Source organism: Vicia villosa, linkage group LG5 (genome assembly GCF_029867415.1).
Source record: "Vicia villosa cultivar HV-30 ecotype Madison, WI linkage group LG5, Vvil1.0, whole genome shotgun sequence".
Lineage (NCBI taxonomy): Eukaryota > Viridiplantae > Streptophyta > Magnoliopsida > Fabales > Fabaceae > Vicia > Vicia villosa.
The window spans coordinates 121,038,974-121,053,599 of record NC_081184.1 but is presented as its reverse complement, the minus strand read 5'-3'; the positions used below and the strand labels follow the sequence as shown (position 1 = coordinate 121,053,599).

Below are 14,626 nucleotides of genomic sequence, written 5' to 3'. Positions count from 1 at the left end.
ACCCATGTTCTGATTCTGCCTTGACCATCTTCTGATGTCTTGTCAGACCATGTTCTGATGTTGCATGCTGAACCTTCTGAGACAAAGCTTCTGAGCGCTGATTTGTGCATACTCTTTATATATTTCCTGAAAGGGAAATTGCAATGTATTAGAGTACCACATTATCTCACACAAAATTCATATCCTTGTTATCATCAAAACTAAGAATATTGATCAGAACAAATCTTGTTCTAACAATCTCCCCCTTTTTGATGATGACAAAAACATATATAAATGATATGAATTTGCGATAAGAAAGAGCAGACGGCTAAAGACAATTTACACAGCTATAGCATAAGCATGTGAATATGTCTCCCCACCTGAGATTAACAATCTCCCCCTGAGATGAATAATCTCCCCCTGAAATTAATACTAGAAGAATTTTAATAATAAAAGACTTCCCTGATTATTTCGGTAGAGACGTTCACATGTGCTTGATCTTCAGAACATTCATGACTTCTGATTTCTGCTTCCATAGGACAGCTTCAGAACTTTGAATTTCTTTAGATCCTCAGAACATTCACAGCTTCTGATTCCTGCTTCCATCGGACAGCTTCAGAACTTGAATTTCTTTAATCTTCAGAACATTCACAGCTTCTAATTTTTGCTTCCATCGGACAGCTTCAGAACTTGAATTTCTTTGATCTTCAAAACATTCATAGCTTCTGATTCCTGCTTCCATCGGACAGCTTCAGAACTTGAATTTCTTTGATCTTCAGAACATTCACAGCTTCTGATATCTGCTTCCATTTGGACAGCTTCAGAGCTTGAATTTCTTCTTTCATCACTTCATGCTAGAATGCATCAGAACATTGTTGAATGTACCAGAGCATCATCAGAGCATCTCTACATCCTGAAATGTTATAGAACAAAACTAAACGACAAAAGTCAGCATGAATGAATCAGAACATAAAATATGTTTCAGAACACATAATATGTATCAGAGCCATATAAGCCATATAGAATGTATCAGAATATCTGAACATTCTTGCTTCTGCTTCTGATTCTGAAGCTTCATAGCACTCAGCTTGCTTCCAGAATCCAAGAGCTTGATTCTCTAAAGAGTTTCTTCATCATCTTGTTGCTTCTTATGTTGCTCTTTAAAGAGAATCTTCAATTCCTGCAACAACACAACTTAAAGAATAGAACTTTGCAAGTTCTGTTAGTAATGTGGGGCCTTTTTACCCGGTAACTGATATATTAATCAGATCATTTATCATATATTTTCTCCCCCTTTTTGTCATAACATCAAAAAGAATATAAAAGATTCAGATGTAGAAAACGACAAAGGAAAGAAACAGAATTAACCTTTTCATTGATTAAACAAACAGGATTACAAAAGATGTATGCAGACAAACAGATGCAACAAGGAAGGAAAACTACAAAGACTAAAGACTAAGACCTTAGCCTAGACAAAATCTGCGCCAGAATGTCATGAACCCCGTCAGTGCTTTCAGTTTGTCTTGCCATGAAAGAGAGAAACTCAGCGTTGGCTGCTTCTTGCGCATCCAAACGAGAAGCCAGCATAGCCTGATTCTGATGCAGAGCTTCCAAGGTCTCCATCAGAGCTGAGGGTACACCAGAAGAAGAAGCACCAGAATTTCTGCCAACAGGGACAGCAATCTCAGCAGGACGATCTTCTGGGAGGTCTTCAGCAGCCTCAGCATATTCTGGTTCAGGCAACTCAGAAGCTCCAACTTCCAACGCCTGAAGAATAGCTGCTAGGTTTGATGGAGGAGTAGGACCAGCAACTTCAGCAGGATAAACCACTTCTGGAAAGACCATGTGAGGAGCACTTTCAGAAGGGTTCATTCTGAACCAATCAAACAGCCATTGAAAATCTCCAGTCAGCACAAGATACCTTGGTCTCCATACCACGATGTCTCTGCAGGGATTTTCTTCTTCCATCTCATCTGCAGGTATCCTCTCTTCAAGAACTCTTTTGTTCCTGATGAGATGGTGATAGCTGCTTTCACCAACTTCCAAGAGACGACCACGAACACCAGGTGCGTCAGACATGATCCTTCTCTGGACATCCGTAGCCTTGACCAGAAAATCCTGACGAAATGCATCCCAGAGGTTGCAAGTAGCATACTCATCCAGATGGTTAAGGTGAGCAGCGCCCAGAATCTCCAACCAGCTATTTACATCAAAATGTAAAAGCTCTAGAAATGATTGAGTGGTAGGTGTTGGAGGGTTTACAGTGAACCTGGAGTCGGGAAACACAAAACTGTAGGGGTTAGGTGTTCTGGTAGGAAAAGGGTGTGAGAGCGGTGAGGAGATATCTGTGAGAGGGGTAGAGGGAGAAAGGATATCAGATGGTGAAGATGGTGGTTCCAGAGAGGTGAATGAAAAAGAAGAGGTGGTGGAGGTCTGTGAAGAGGGAGATGATTCAGGGATACCTTCAAGGGGTTGATACACACGTCTAGAGTAGTTTCCAGACATCATAGCTTCAAACGGGTTCACTTTGAGAGGGTCATAGGTGATCCTTACTCTTTTTGGTTTGATTTCTTGTTCGTCAGTTGCCTTTCTCTTTTGTTTTCAATCAGATTCTTGATTTGAGGAGCTTGACGAAGGATTCATGGTGACTTTGCAGATAGTGAGAACCGCTAGGGTTTATGATATGAATGCAAAGAGAGAGAGAGATAGCAAAAAGGAAACTAAATGCAAGAAAGAGAATTATAAGAGGGAAAAGAAACGTTTGAAGAGTATAAAAAGAAACTGAAATGATGAATGGCATTTAATGTTACATGACGTGAGGAGAGATAATAATGACAAAAGAAGTGATTAGCACAGTTACCTAAGTAGGCGTCCCCTCAACTGCACGCACGTTTGTCCAGAAATAGTGAACACGTGTTTACCATCTGGATAGCCAGTTACAGCTGTTTTACTTTAAAGAGATTCTGAGTCAACTTAGACAATGAAACGTTAGTAATAACAGAATTACTACTTCTAATTGATCACAATCAGAACTTCTTATAAAAGACTACTCCAATCTCATTTCAGAAGATACTCATACATAAGATCTTCTCATCTTCTCATTCTGGGCATAAATCCATACTGATATTCTTCAGAATGAACTTAAACCTATCTTCAACAAGGGGTTTTGTAAAGATATCAGCCCATTGATGGTCTGTATCCACAAAGTTTAAAGATATAACACCCTTCTGAACATAGTCCCTTATGAAATGATGTTTAATCTCAATATGTTTAGCTTTTGAATGTAAGATAGGATTCTTAGATAAACATATAGCAGAAGTATTATCACAGAAGATAGGAATGTTACTCTCATATATCTGATAATCTTCTAGCTGACTTCTCATCCAGAGCATTTGTGTGCTACAACCTGCAGCAGCAACATATTCTGCTTCTGTTGTTGAGAGGGCAATTGTAGCTTGCTTCTTGCTGTACCATGAGATCAGATGACTTCCAAGAAATTGACAACTTCTAGAAGTGCTCTTCCTTTCAATTCTATCTCCAGCATAGTCAGCATCACAGAATCCTACTAAGTTGTAATCTTTGGATCTTCTGTAAACTAAACCAACATTAGTAATACCTTTCAGATACCTCAGAATTCTCTTAACCGCAGTTAAATGAGATTCTCTCGGATCTGATTGGAATCTAGCACACAAACAAACACTAAAGAGAATGTCAGGTCTAGAAGCAGTTAGGTATAGAAGAGATCCAATCATACCTCTGTACAACTTCTGATCTACCTTCTTACTTACCTCATCCTTACCTAGGACACATGTTGGATGCATAGGAGTTTTGGCTTCTTTGCTTTCAGAAAGATTAAACTTCTTCAGAAGTTCTTTCACATACTTCGTTTGATGAACATAGGTTCCATCAGAAGTTTGGTTGATTTGAATCCCAAGGAAATACTTGAGTTCTCCCATCATGCTCATTTCAAATTCAGCCTGCATAGACTCAGCAAACTCCTTTCCAAGTGTAGCATTAGATGTTCCAAAGATAATATCATCAACATATATTTGACAAATTAAAATATCCTTTTTAAATGTTTTACAAAAGAGAGTAGTGTCCACTTTTCCTCTAGTGAAACCATTTTCCAGAAGGAAAGAACTCAAACGTTCATACCAAGCTCTAGGAGCTTGCTTCAATCCGTATAATGATTTCTTTAATTTAAAAACATGATTTAGAGACTTGGAGTCTTCAAAACCAGGAAGGTTGATGGACATAAACTTCTTCATCTATATAACCATTTAAGAAGGCCCTCTTGACATCCATCTGATAAAGAGTGATGTTATGTTGAGTGGCAAAAGAAATTAATAGACGAATAGATTCTAACCTGGCCACTGGTGCAAAGGTTTCTGTGTAGTCAATCCCTTCTTGCTGACTATAACCTTGAGCAACCAGTCTGGCTTTGTTTCTTACCACTTCTCCCTTCTCGCTTAGCTTGTTTCTGAACACCCACTTAGTGCCGATGATGTTAAATCCTTTTGGTCTAGGAACCAAGTCCCATACGTCATTCCTTGTAAACTGATTTAGTTCTTCTTGCATGGCAATTATCCAGTCTGGATCTTCTAGAGCTTGATCAACAGAAGTTGGCTCGATCAAAGAAACAAGACCTAATTGACATTCTGCATTGTTCTTAAGGAATGCCCTTGTTCTGATGGGATCATCTTTCTTCCCAAGGATCAAATCTTCTGAATGAGCTGAAGCAAGTCTAGGTGATCTTCTGACTGTTGGCTCTTCAGAAATCCTGAGATTCTCTAAAGATGCAGCAACTTGATCTTCTGATCCATTGCTTCTGAGACTGCCAACTTCTGCAGCTTTGCTTCTTGGTTCTACAGCTTCTGATATATCAATATCTATATCTGCAAAATTCTCAAACTGCTTTGGTTTTTCAAGACCAAGCTTATCATCAAACCTGATATTGATTGATTCTTCTACAATCAATGTTTCAGTATTGTATACTCTGTAGCCTTTAGAGCGTTCAGAATATCCAAGAAGAAAACACTTTTGTGCTTTGGAATCAAACTTACCAAGATGATCTTTAGTGTTCAGAATAAAACATACACATCCAAAAGGATGGAAATATGAAATGTTGGGCTTTCTGTTCTTCCACAATTCATAAGGAGTCTTATTTAGAATAGGTCTGATAGAGATTCTATTCTGAATATAACACGCAGTGTTTATTGCTTCTGCCCAGAAATGCTTAGCCATATTGGTTTCATTGATCATGGTTCTGGCCATTTCTTGTAGAGTCATATTCTTTCGCTCTACAACTCCATTTTGCTGTGGAGTTCTAGGGCAAGAGAAATCATGGGCAATACCATTTTCTTTGAAGAACTTCTCAAAGAATTTGTTCTCAAATTCACCACCATGATCACTTCTGACCTTTATGATTTTACACTCTTTCTCAGATTGGATCTGAGTGCAGAATTCAAAGAACACTGAATGAGACTCATCCTTGTGTTTCAAGAACTTTACCCATGTCCAGCGGCTATAATCATCAATGATGACTAATCCATATTTCTCCCCTCTGACAGATGCAGTTTTGACTGGGCCAAACAGATCAATGTGCAAGAGTTCTAACGGCCTTGAGGTAGAAACAACATTCTTAGACTTGAATGCAGGTCTGGAGAACTTGCCCTTCTGACATGCTTCACAAAGAGCATCTGATTTGAATTTCAGATTTGGGAGTCCTCTGACCAGATTTAGTTTGTTAATCTGAGAAATCTTTCTCAAACTAGCATGACCTAATCTTCTGTGCCAGACCCATTGCTCTTCAGAAACAGACATAAGACAAGTCACCTTCTGCTTCTCAAGATCAGAAAGATCAATCTTATAAATGTTGTTCTTCCTCTTGCCTGTAAATAGGATTGAGCCATCCTTCTGACTTACAGCCTTGCAAGACTTTTGATTGAAGATTATATTATAACCATTGTCACTTAATTGACTTATGGACAATAAGTTATGCGTTAATCCTTCTACAAGAAGTACATTAGTTATGGAAGGAGAGTTACCAAGACTTATGGTTCCAGCGCCAATGATTTTGCCCTTCTGATCTCCTCCAAACTTGACTTCTCCACCTGGTTTAAGCACCAGGTCTTGGAATGTAGACCTTATTCCCGTCATGTGTCGCAAGCACCCAGAGTCCAGGTACCATGACATTTTGCTTTTTTGTCCTCTTTGCCGCCAAGGATATCTGCAACAGAAATTATCTTCTCCTTAGGTACCCACAATTTCTTGGGTCCTTTCTTGTTAGTTCTCCTCAAGTTCTGATTGAACTTGGGTTTAGCAAAATATTTAACAGGAGGAACAACATGATATTCTCTAGGTTTGTCATCATGATATTTCTTAGGATGTGTTACAAGCTTCTTGGTGTGAACAGTGTTAAACTTCTCTGCATGTGAAGTGAGCCTAATATCATGTGCATGGCCATATTTGAACTGATCATACAATGGCTTGTATGTGATCTTCAGATCATCAATAGGTTCAAATTTATGTGAGGTATCACCCTCATAGCCAAAACCAAACCTTCTGTTTCCAGAAACACCATATATCATAGAAGCAAGATGACTTCTGCCAATACTTCTAGATAAGAACTTTCTGAAGCTCGAGTCATATTCTTTCAGAATATGGTTCATGCTAGGAATGGATTTTTCTGTTTCAGAAGGAGATCCACTATCTTTGGATAGATTTAAAACTTTTTCCTTCAGTTCAGAATTTTCCACTTCCAGCTTCTTAGTTTCAAATTCAAACTGCTTCTTCAGCTTTTTGTATTTGATACTAAGATGAGCCTTGAGTTCCAGAAGTTCTGTTAAACTGGAAACTAACTCTTCTTTAGATAGTTCAAAAAATACCTCTTCAGAATCTGATTCTGATGTAGATTCTGATCCATCATCTTCTGTAGCCATCAGCGCGAAGTTGGCCAGCTCTCCTTCAGAGTCTGATTCTGATTCTGATTCAGAATCATCCCATGTTGCCATAAGACCTTTCTTCTTATGAAACTTCTTTTTAGGATTCTCCTTCTGAAGTTTTGGACACTCGTTCTTGTAATGTCCAGGCTCATTGCACTCATAGCAGACAGCCTTCTTCTTGTCAGATCTTCTGTCACCAGAAGATTCTCCTCGTTCAAATCTCTTTGAACTTCTGAAGCCTCTGAACTTCCTTTGCTTGCTCTTCTAGAGTTAGTTTACCCTTCTGGAGATCATGGACAGTTCATCTTCTTCTTCAGATTCTGATTCTTCAGGATCTTCTTCTCTAGCCTGAAAAGCGTTAGTGCATTTTTTAACATTAGATTTTAATGCAATAGACTTACCTTTCTTCTGAGGCTCGTTTGCGTCCAGCTCTATTTCATGGCTTCTCAAGGCACTGATAAGCTCTTCCAAAGAAACTTCATTCAGATTCTTTGCAATCTTGAATGCTGTTACCATTGGACCCCATCTTCTGGGCAAGCTTCTGATAATCTTATTTACATGATCAGCCTTGGTGTAGCCTTTATCCAGAACTCTCAATCCAGCAGTTAGAGTTTGAAATCTTGAGAACATCTTCTCAATATCTTCATCATCCTCCATCTTGAAGGCTTCATATTTCTGGATTAGAGCAAGAGCTTTTGTCTCCTTGACTTGAGCATTTCCCTCATGGGTCATTTTCAATGACTCATATATATCATGGGCAGTTTCCCTGTTAGATATCTTCTCATACTCTGCATGGGAGATAGCATTCAGCAAAACAGTCCTGCATTTGTGATGATTTTTGAAATCTTTCTTTTGATCATCAGTCATTTCGCTTCTCGTGAGCCTTACACCAGTAGCTTTAACAGGATGTTTGTAACCATCCAACAGAAGATCCCATAGATCAGCATCCAGACCAAGAAAGTAACTTTCCAGTTTATCTTTCCAATATTCAAAGTTTTCACCATCGAATACTGGTGGTCTAGTATAACCATTGTTACCATTGTATTGCTCAGCAGAGCCAGATGTAGATGCAGTTGTATTTGTTTGAGTTTCACCAGCCATCTTTTACTGAAGCGTTTTTCCCTTCCTGAATCTTTTCTAAACACGGTTAAGTGCTTGCACCTTAGAACCGACGCTCTGATGCCAATTGAAGGATAGGAAAACACTTAGAAAGGGGGGGTTTGAATAAGTGTAGTCTTAAAAACTTGAACGATAAAAACAAATTGCACAGTTATTTTTATCCTGGTTCGTTGTTAACTAAACTACTCCAGTCCACCCCCACGGAGTGATTTACCTCACTTGAGGATTTAATCCACTAATCGCAACAGATTACAATGGTTTTCCACTTAGCCCACGACTAAGTCTTCTAGAGTATCCTGATCACAACCTGATCACTCTAGGAACAAATGCTTAGACACAAGCTAAGACTTTCTTAGAGTATCCTGACCACCACGTGATCACTCTAATTACAACTGCTTAGACACAAGCTAAGACTTCATAGAGTATCCTGATCAACACTTGATCACTCTAGTTACTTACAAATTAATGTAATCAATTCTAAGAGTATTACAATGCTTCTGAAAAGCTATAATCACAACAGTGATATTTCTCTTAACGTTTAAGCTTAATCTCACTAATATATTACAACAGCAATGTAGTGAGCTTTGATGAAGATGAAGTTTCTGAGCATTGAGTTTGAACAGCGTTTCAGCAAGTTAATTGTTAGCAAACCGTCAACCTTGCTTCTCATCAGAACTTCATATTTATAGGCACTTGAGAAGATGACCGTTGGGAGCATTTAATGCTTTGCATGTTCCGTACAGCATTGCATTTAATGTTTCACGCTTTTGTCAACTACCTCGAGCCTTGTTCACGCTGTGTCTACTGACGTTGCCTTTAATAGCTTCCAACGTTCCTTTTGTCAGTCAGCGTAGCCTGCCACCTGTACTTTCTTCTGATCTGATGTTTGTGAATAAAACGTTTGAATATCATCAGAGTCAAACAGCTTGGTGCATAGCATCTTCTTGTCTTCTGACCTTGAAGTGCTTCTGAGCGTGATACCATGAGAACTTCAGTGCTTCTGCTTCTGATCTCAAGTTCTTCTGATGCTTCCATAGACCCATGTTCTGATTCTGCCTTGAACATCTTCTGATGTCTTGCCAGACCATGTTCTGATGTTGCATGCTGAACCTTCTGAGACAAAGCTTCTGAGCGCTGATTTGTGCATACTCTTTATATATTTCCTGAAAGGGAAATTGCAATGTATTAGAGTACCACATTATCTCACACAAAATTCATATCCTTGTTATCATCAAAACTAAGAATATTGATCAGAACAAATCTTGTTCTAACAATTCAGCGACTACACTGTTGTTGTCGCGTTTGACAGCATCTCGTTATATTCTGGCTGGTTGGCATGCGGGACCAACACCATGGTGAGATATCTCCCTGAGCGATGCATGCGGCAGTTTGGATTTGTGCAGATGATACCCATGTCACCTTTTGAGGCTGTTCCCGACACAGTTACCCGAGTGCAGCTCACTGACATATTTGTGTATTTGGAGCGTCATGTGGTCCCAGAGGAGTATCGTCGCATGCAGGTCACCCAGGACTAGCACAATGTGGAGGGGTATGTCACATGGTTCTATCGGGTGTCACATCCTCTGATGACATCTGACGCTCCCGGCGCTCCTAGGCCAGCATACGAGGAGATCCTGGAGAACCAGCAGACCGAGGATGACCATGCCATTGATCTTCTGCCGATATGCCAGCGGATAGAGATGCTTGGGTGGGACGCGTTGGATCGAGGTATCATTGATCAGGCGGTCCAGAGGCAGTCGCCGTGGTGAAGAGGATCGTCGGTGACGCGGGCCGTGCGGCGGCATATAGGAGGCAGAGGAGGTCCCAGGGAGTGAGGGTTAGGCATACCCAGTAGGGGTTCAGTTTTTTTTTTTTTTGTATTCGGATTGTATTTCGCACACTATTACTCGTTTTGTATATATATATTATTTGGATTTTATTTATCATTTATGTATTTTATGTTGATATGTCGTTTAGTTTGTTCGGCGTTTTCGTTTAATTAAATACGGGACTGTTAAGAAAAACATAAAAAAAAACACAATTTCTACATAATTCGGAAGTGCATTTCCGAAACCCCCCAAAATGTGAAAAAATGTGTTTTCGGAAGTGCATCTCCGAAAACACCCCCCATTTGGTATTTTCGGAAGTGCAATTCCGAAATCTGGGAAAATTTAGAAAAAAAATACTTCGGAGATGCATCTCCGAGGTAAGTTGGGGTTTTCGTTGGGGGTGACCTTGTAGGGAGGTGGATAAAGAAATTTTCTATTTTAATAAATGTTATATTTTAATTTTCATTTACTTACATTGTATTCCTTTTTTTTCTTCTTTACTACCTTATGCCTACTATATATAAAATTATTCTTTTTTTTAATCATCACCTTGAGTGAGTATACCCCTTTAGCTCTATAAAAAGAAGGATTCTTTAAAGAGTATTGCTATTCTTACACCATTTATTACACCAAATACTTACACCAAACACTGTTCACCGTATTTGGTTAATGCAGTGTAAAAACTTGGTTAATACAGTACTGAAGTTGGTTAATGTAACATACAGGTATTAAAAATAATTTTTGGCAGTCACCAAACTTGGTTAATGCTGTGTAAAAACTTGGTTAATGCAGTAATAAAGTTGGTTAATGCAACATTCAGGTATTAAAATTAATTTTTAGCAGTCATCAAACTTGGTTAATGCAGTGTAAAAATTTGGTTAATGCAGTAATGAAGTTGGTTAATGCACTTTCAGGTATTAAAAATAAATGTCCGTACATGAATAGTATTCGTCCGTACATGAATAGTATTCGTCCGTACATGAACAGTGTCGTCCGTACATGAACAGTGTCGTCCGTACATACGGTGTAGGTGTAAGAATTGGTGTAAGAATAGCATTTTTGTTCTTTAAATTGCATATCTAATGTAAATTCTATACATAAAAGTTGAACTGATATAAAATATCGATCGATAAACTGAATAACGGATATTGATATCCGATACATAAAAGCCAGACAGTTGAACCAAAATAAGAAAATAATGGTGGTTCAACTAAGAAAGTTCTCCCCTAAAATTTAAAAAAATAGCTTCTCTTAATGGTTCTTAGCATTAAACTAATTTAGTGGTTTAAGGTACAATTGCATACTCTAAAACAATTTACCCTTTTCCTATTTAAAATTAGGAAAATGCTAACAGTGCCCCAAAGACACTTTTTAAGTGATTAAAGTAGTAAGTTTTTTTAAAAATATGTGTATTTAATGCATTAAAAATACATTGGAAATTGAAATCATAACTTTTATAAAGAATATTTTCTTTATTTAGTATGCTTAAAGAGTGTCTTGAGAGCACTCGTTAACAAAACCTTTAAAATTATGTAAAAGCTATAATTCTCGTGACAATTTAGGAATGACAATATATAGGTTTATCTTAGATATGAATCATAATCTTAGGAATCTTCTTTATTAAAAATAAAATCTTTAAAAAACTAAACAATCAAATACTCGTTATAGTCACAATACAAATAAAGAATGACTAATCATATTAGTAGCAGAGGAACAATATTTTACTACATTGATATAACTGTGCAATTACGGCATTATCAATGTCCATATAATCAATTATTTGAAGGAATTTTATAAAACTTTTGTCTTCATACACACTACAATTGATTATAAATTGATTATAATATTAATACCACTCTACCCCCTAGGCGATTTTTGCTTTACCCCTTACACAATATATATATATATATATATATATATATATATATATATATATATATATATATATATATATATATATATATATATATGGATTATCCTCTGTAATATTTTTTTTGGATTCTCCCCCTAAGCGTACAAATTAAACACTGAATCTATGAGGGCAAATAAAAAAATATTACAGGGGTAACTTGCGCACTTAGGAGGGCAAGATATTGATTTTAACATTTCAAGAGGGGGATCCGATTTTTTTTACTACAGCAAAGAGAATTTCGCCTATATTATAGGGGGTATTGTATATTTAACCCTTGATTAAACATGACCAAAATTGATGACTCAGCCATAATATAATTATATAATAAATTATGACACATCCATAATTAATTATGGGTCGAGATACGCTTCATAATCGACTATGCGCATAACCATAATCGATTATCCAAGTTAAAAATCATTTTTTTTTCTTTTTTACAAATTTTTTTAAGAGTTTTGAAAGAGTAATACTTGGAAAAAAAAACTATTTTATATGTGTGCATGCACGTATTTATTTTAATAGTAAAAGTGATATACCATTATTTACGACTAGATTTAAAAATATTATAAAACACACTTGAAGCTTTGAACTAGAGGTGTGCAAGACCGAATTCGGTCTTGCAACTTATCTCAACCCAAATGCAATGAGTTGTTCTGACTTGATCTTTAGAAAAACCATGAAAATAATTAGGATTAGTTTCTTTACAAGATGTACGTGATTTGTTAATATTGAAACCTATGTTAATTTTGTCTTATGAATAACAAAAAAAATTAATTAATTCTTTTTCAAAATAAATATTTGTGTATTTGTGACTTGTCTTGGGACTAACTGGCATTTGTTGTCCTTATGTCCGCTCCTTATTAGACTCATATCTCATTGAGTTTTACCCAATTTGAGATAGGGTTCATGTCTATATAACTGACCCGATCTAGTGTTAGGATCAAATTCAAATTATATGCAACCTGATCATACCCATCCTTTAAACACCCTTACTTTAGAATATATCGAGCTTTTTAATTCATATATATTCTTTAATAATGTTTAAAATATTTGATTTTATTGAGTCAATCATTAAGACTTGTTGAAACATAAAATAACAAAATTTTCCCTATTTATTTAAGCGTTATTCACATATGTATGTGTATTCTTTTGTAATTTCATCGTCAAAGTACGGAGTTGATTTGTTTGTTGTCTTGGTGCATTATATTTAGTTTTTCTATTTTATTGTGATATTTGTTTTGTTCATATTGGGCCTCAAATTTGATTCATTGCATATTCAACCAATAATAATTTTTTGAGAGTCGATGCTATTGCTACATATCCACTTACATATGTATTCAAATCACTTTAATTTTTTCATCTGTATAAGTATTTTACCTTATTAACTTGAAATATGAAACCATATTTTAAAATTTTTACTAAGTACACAAAACATGTGTTTACAACCTAATCCACCAAATTTAAACAAATTAATAACTTGTTATAGTAAAAAATAACTAATTGGTAGAGAAAGCATACAAGTGTGAGTACACAATAGAATTTATTACCATTATTCATTATTGTAAATATCTAAAACCATAAGGGCACTAGGTACCCTTTTTATTACATGTTACATTTAGTTTATTATTATTATTATTATACATATCAATTGAAACTTAGTTGATACTTAGGTGATTGATCAGGCCTAAAGAGTCCAAAGTGTTTCTCAGTTTCAGCACCTCCCTTCTGATTTTCATCAAACATGGCAAAAAGATAAGTCTCAATAGGTCCATTAGGCCTCTTAGGAGTCCCACCCTTAGCATGCTTAATCAAATTCCCATAATATGTTCCAGCATTTCCAGCACTAGCTCCAGGTCCACCTTCAGATGGCCATCCACTTTCAGACACAACAATCTTCACATTAGAACCCCCTACCTTTTCAAGAGCAGCATAAATTGAGTCCAAAATTGCATCAAACAAATTTTGGTACCCAACTTCATTATTCCCTTGTTTTGTAAACAAAGCATAGTCAAGACCAATGTTTTGTTGGTTATTAGCATATGCGAAATAAGGATACACATTAGCAAGAAGTGGTAAACCATTGCTAGCTAAAAAGTTAACAATAGGCCTTATGTAACCAACTGAGCCGTCGCTAAAAGCGCCATCGTTTGGTGGATAAGATTTTCCAATTAGAGTTGTGTCTATCGCGGTAGACACTTTAATTTGTCCTAAATTGGATGAAGTTATTGCGTTTTGAATGTTTTGCAATGCGGGAAGAACTGAACTCGCTTCAGGCGAATTAGCGTGAATTTCGTTCCCGACCGCAATGTATTTGATTTTGACACTTGGATAATAGGGTTTTACGTTTTTGTTGACCCAATCAGCTGCGGCTTGAGCATTTGTGAGTGATTGAAGTACGTTGTTCGGGATGCCGAGGATTACTTCTATGTTTGAATTTTTTAGGGCTTGAAGTGCTCCGTCATCTGGATTGAATAAGCGGATTTTGCCAATTCCATTTGATTTGTATAAATCTATCACTACTTGCTTATTTGCTGGGAGATTATTTCCATTTCCTCCATAACAAACGCCTACGGATTGTGCACCTGCATGTTTGATATATATTCATATTAATAATTGGATCAAATACCAAATGTTTGACAAATAAATGATAGTATTGAAATTATTTTTCATGATGAAATAAATAGTAACAAACCCGTAAACTCTACTGCAGTGGAAGATAATAATACTCCAATAAACACCAATATGATAGACATGGTTGTGTTTTTGATTATATAAAATCTATTAGTTTGCAACCTATATATATAGGCATAGTGGACCAGTATATATATCCAAGTTCTACCAAG

General features: G+C 36.7%; 1 protein-coding gene across 1 annotated transcript; it reads right to left on the bottom strand.

The window, feature by feature from the left end:
• Positions 1-13,252: 13,252 nt before the first annotated feature.
• On the bottom strand, positions 13,253-14,626 carry LOC131607161 (glucan endo-1,3-beta-glucosidase-like). Its single transcript, XM_058879185.1, has 2 exons — positions 14,476-14,626; positions 13,253-14,365 (listed from the first exon to the last, which is right to left on the bottom strand). The coding sequence occupies exons 1-2, from the start codon at positions 14,534-14,536 to the stop codon at positions 13,428-13,430; spliced, it is 999 nt and encodes a 332-aa protein (XP_058735168.1). The 5' UTR covers positions 14,537-14,626; the 3' UTR covers positions 13,253-13,427.

Coding starts and splice junctions, on each gene's coding strand:
- LOC131607161 (XM_058879185.1), bottom strand. CDS start 14,536: ATGTCTATCATATTGGTGTTTATTGGAGTATTATTATCTTCCACTGCA. Junction 14,366..14,475: donor CACTGCAGTAGAGTTTACGG/GTTTGTTACTAT, acceptor TCAAACATGCAG/GTGCACAATCCGTAGGCGTT.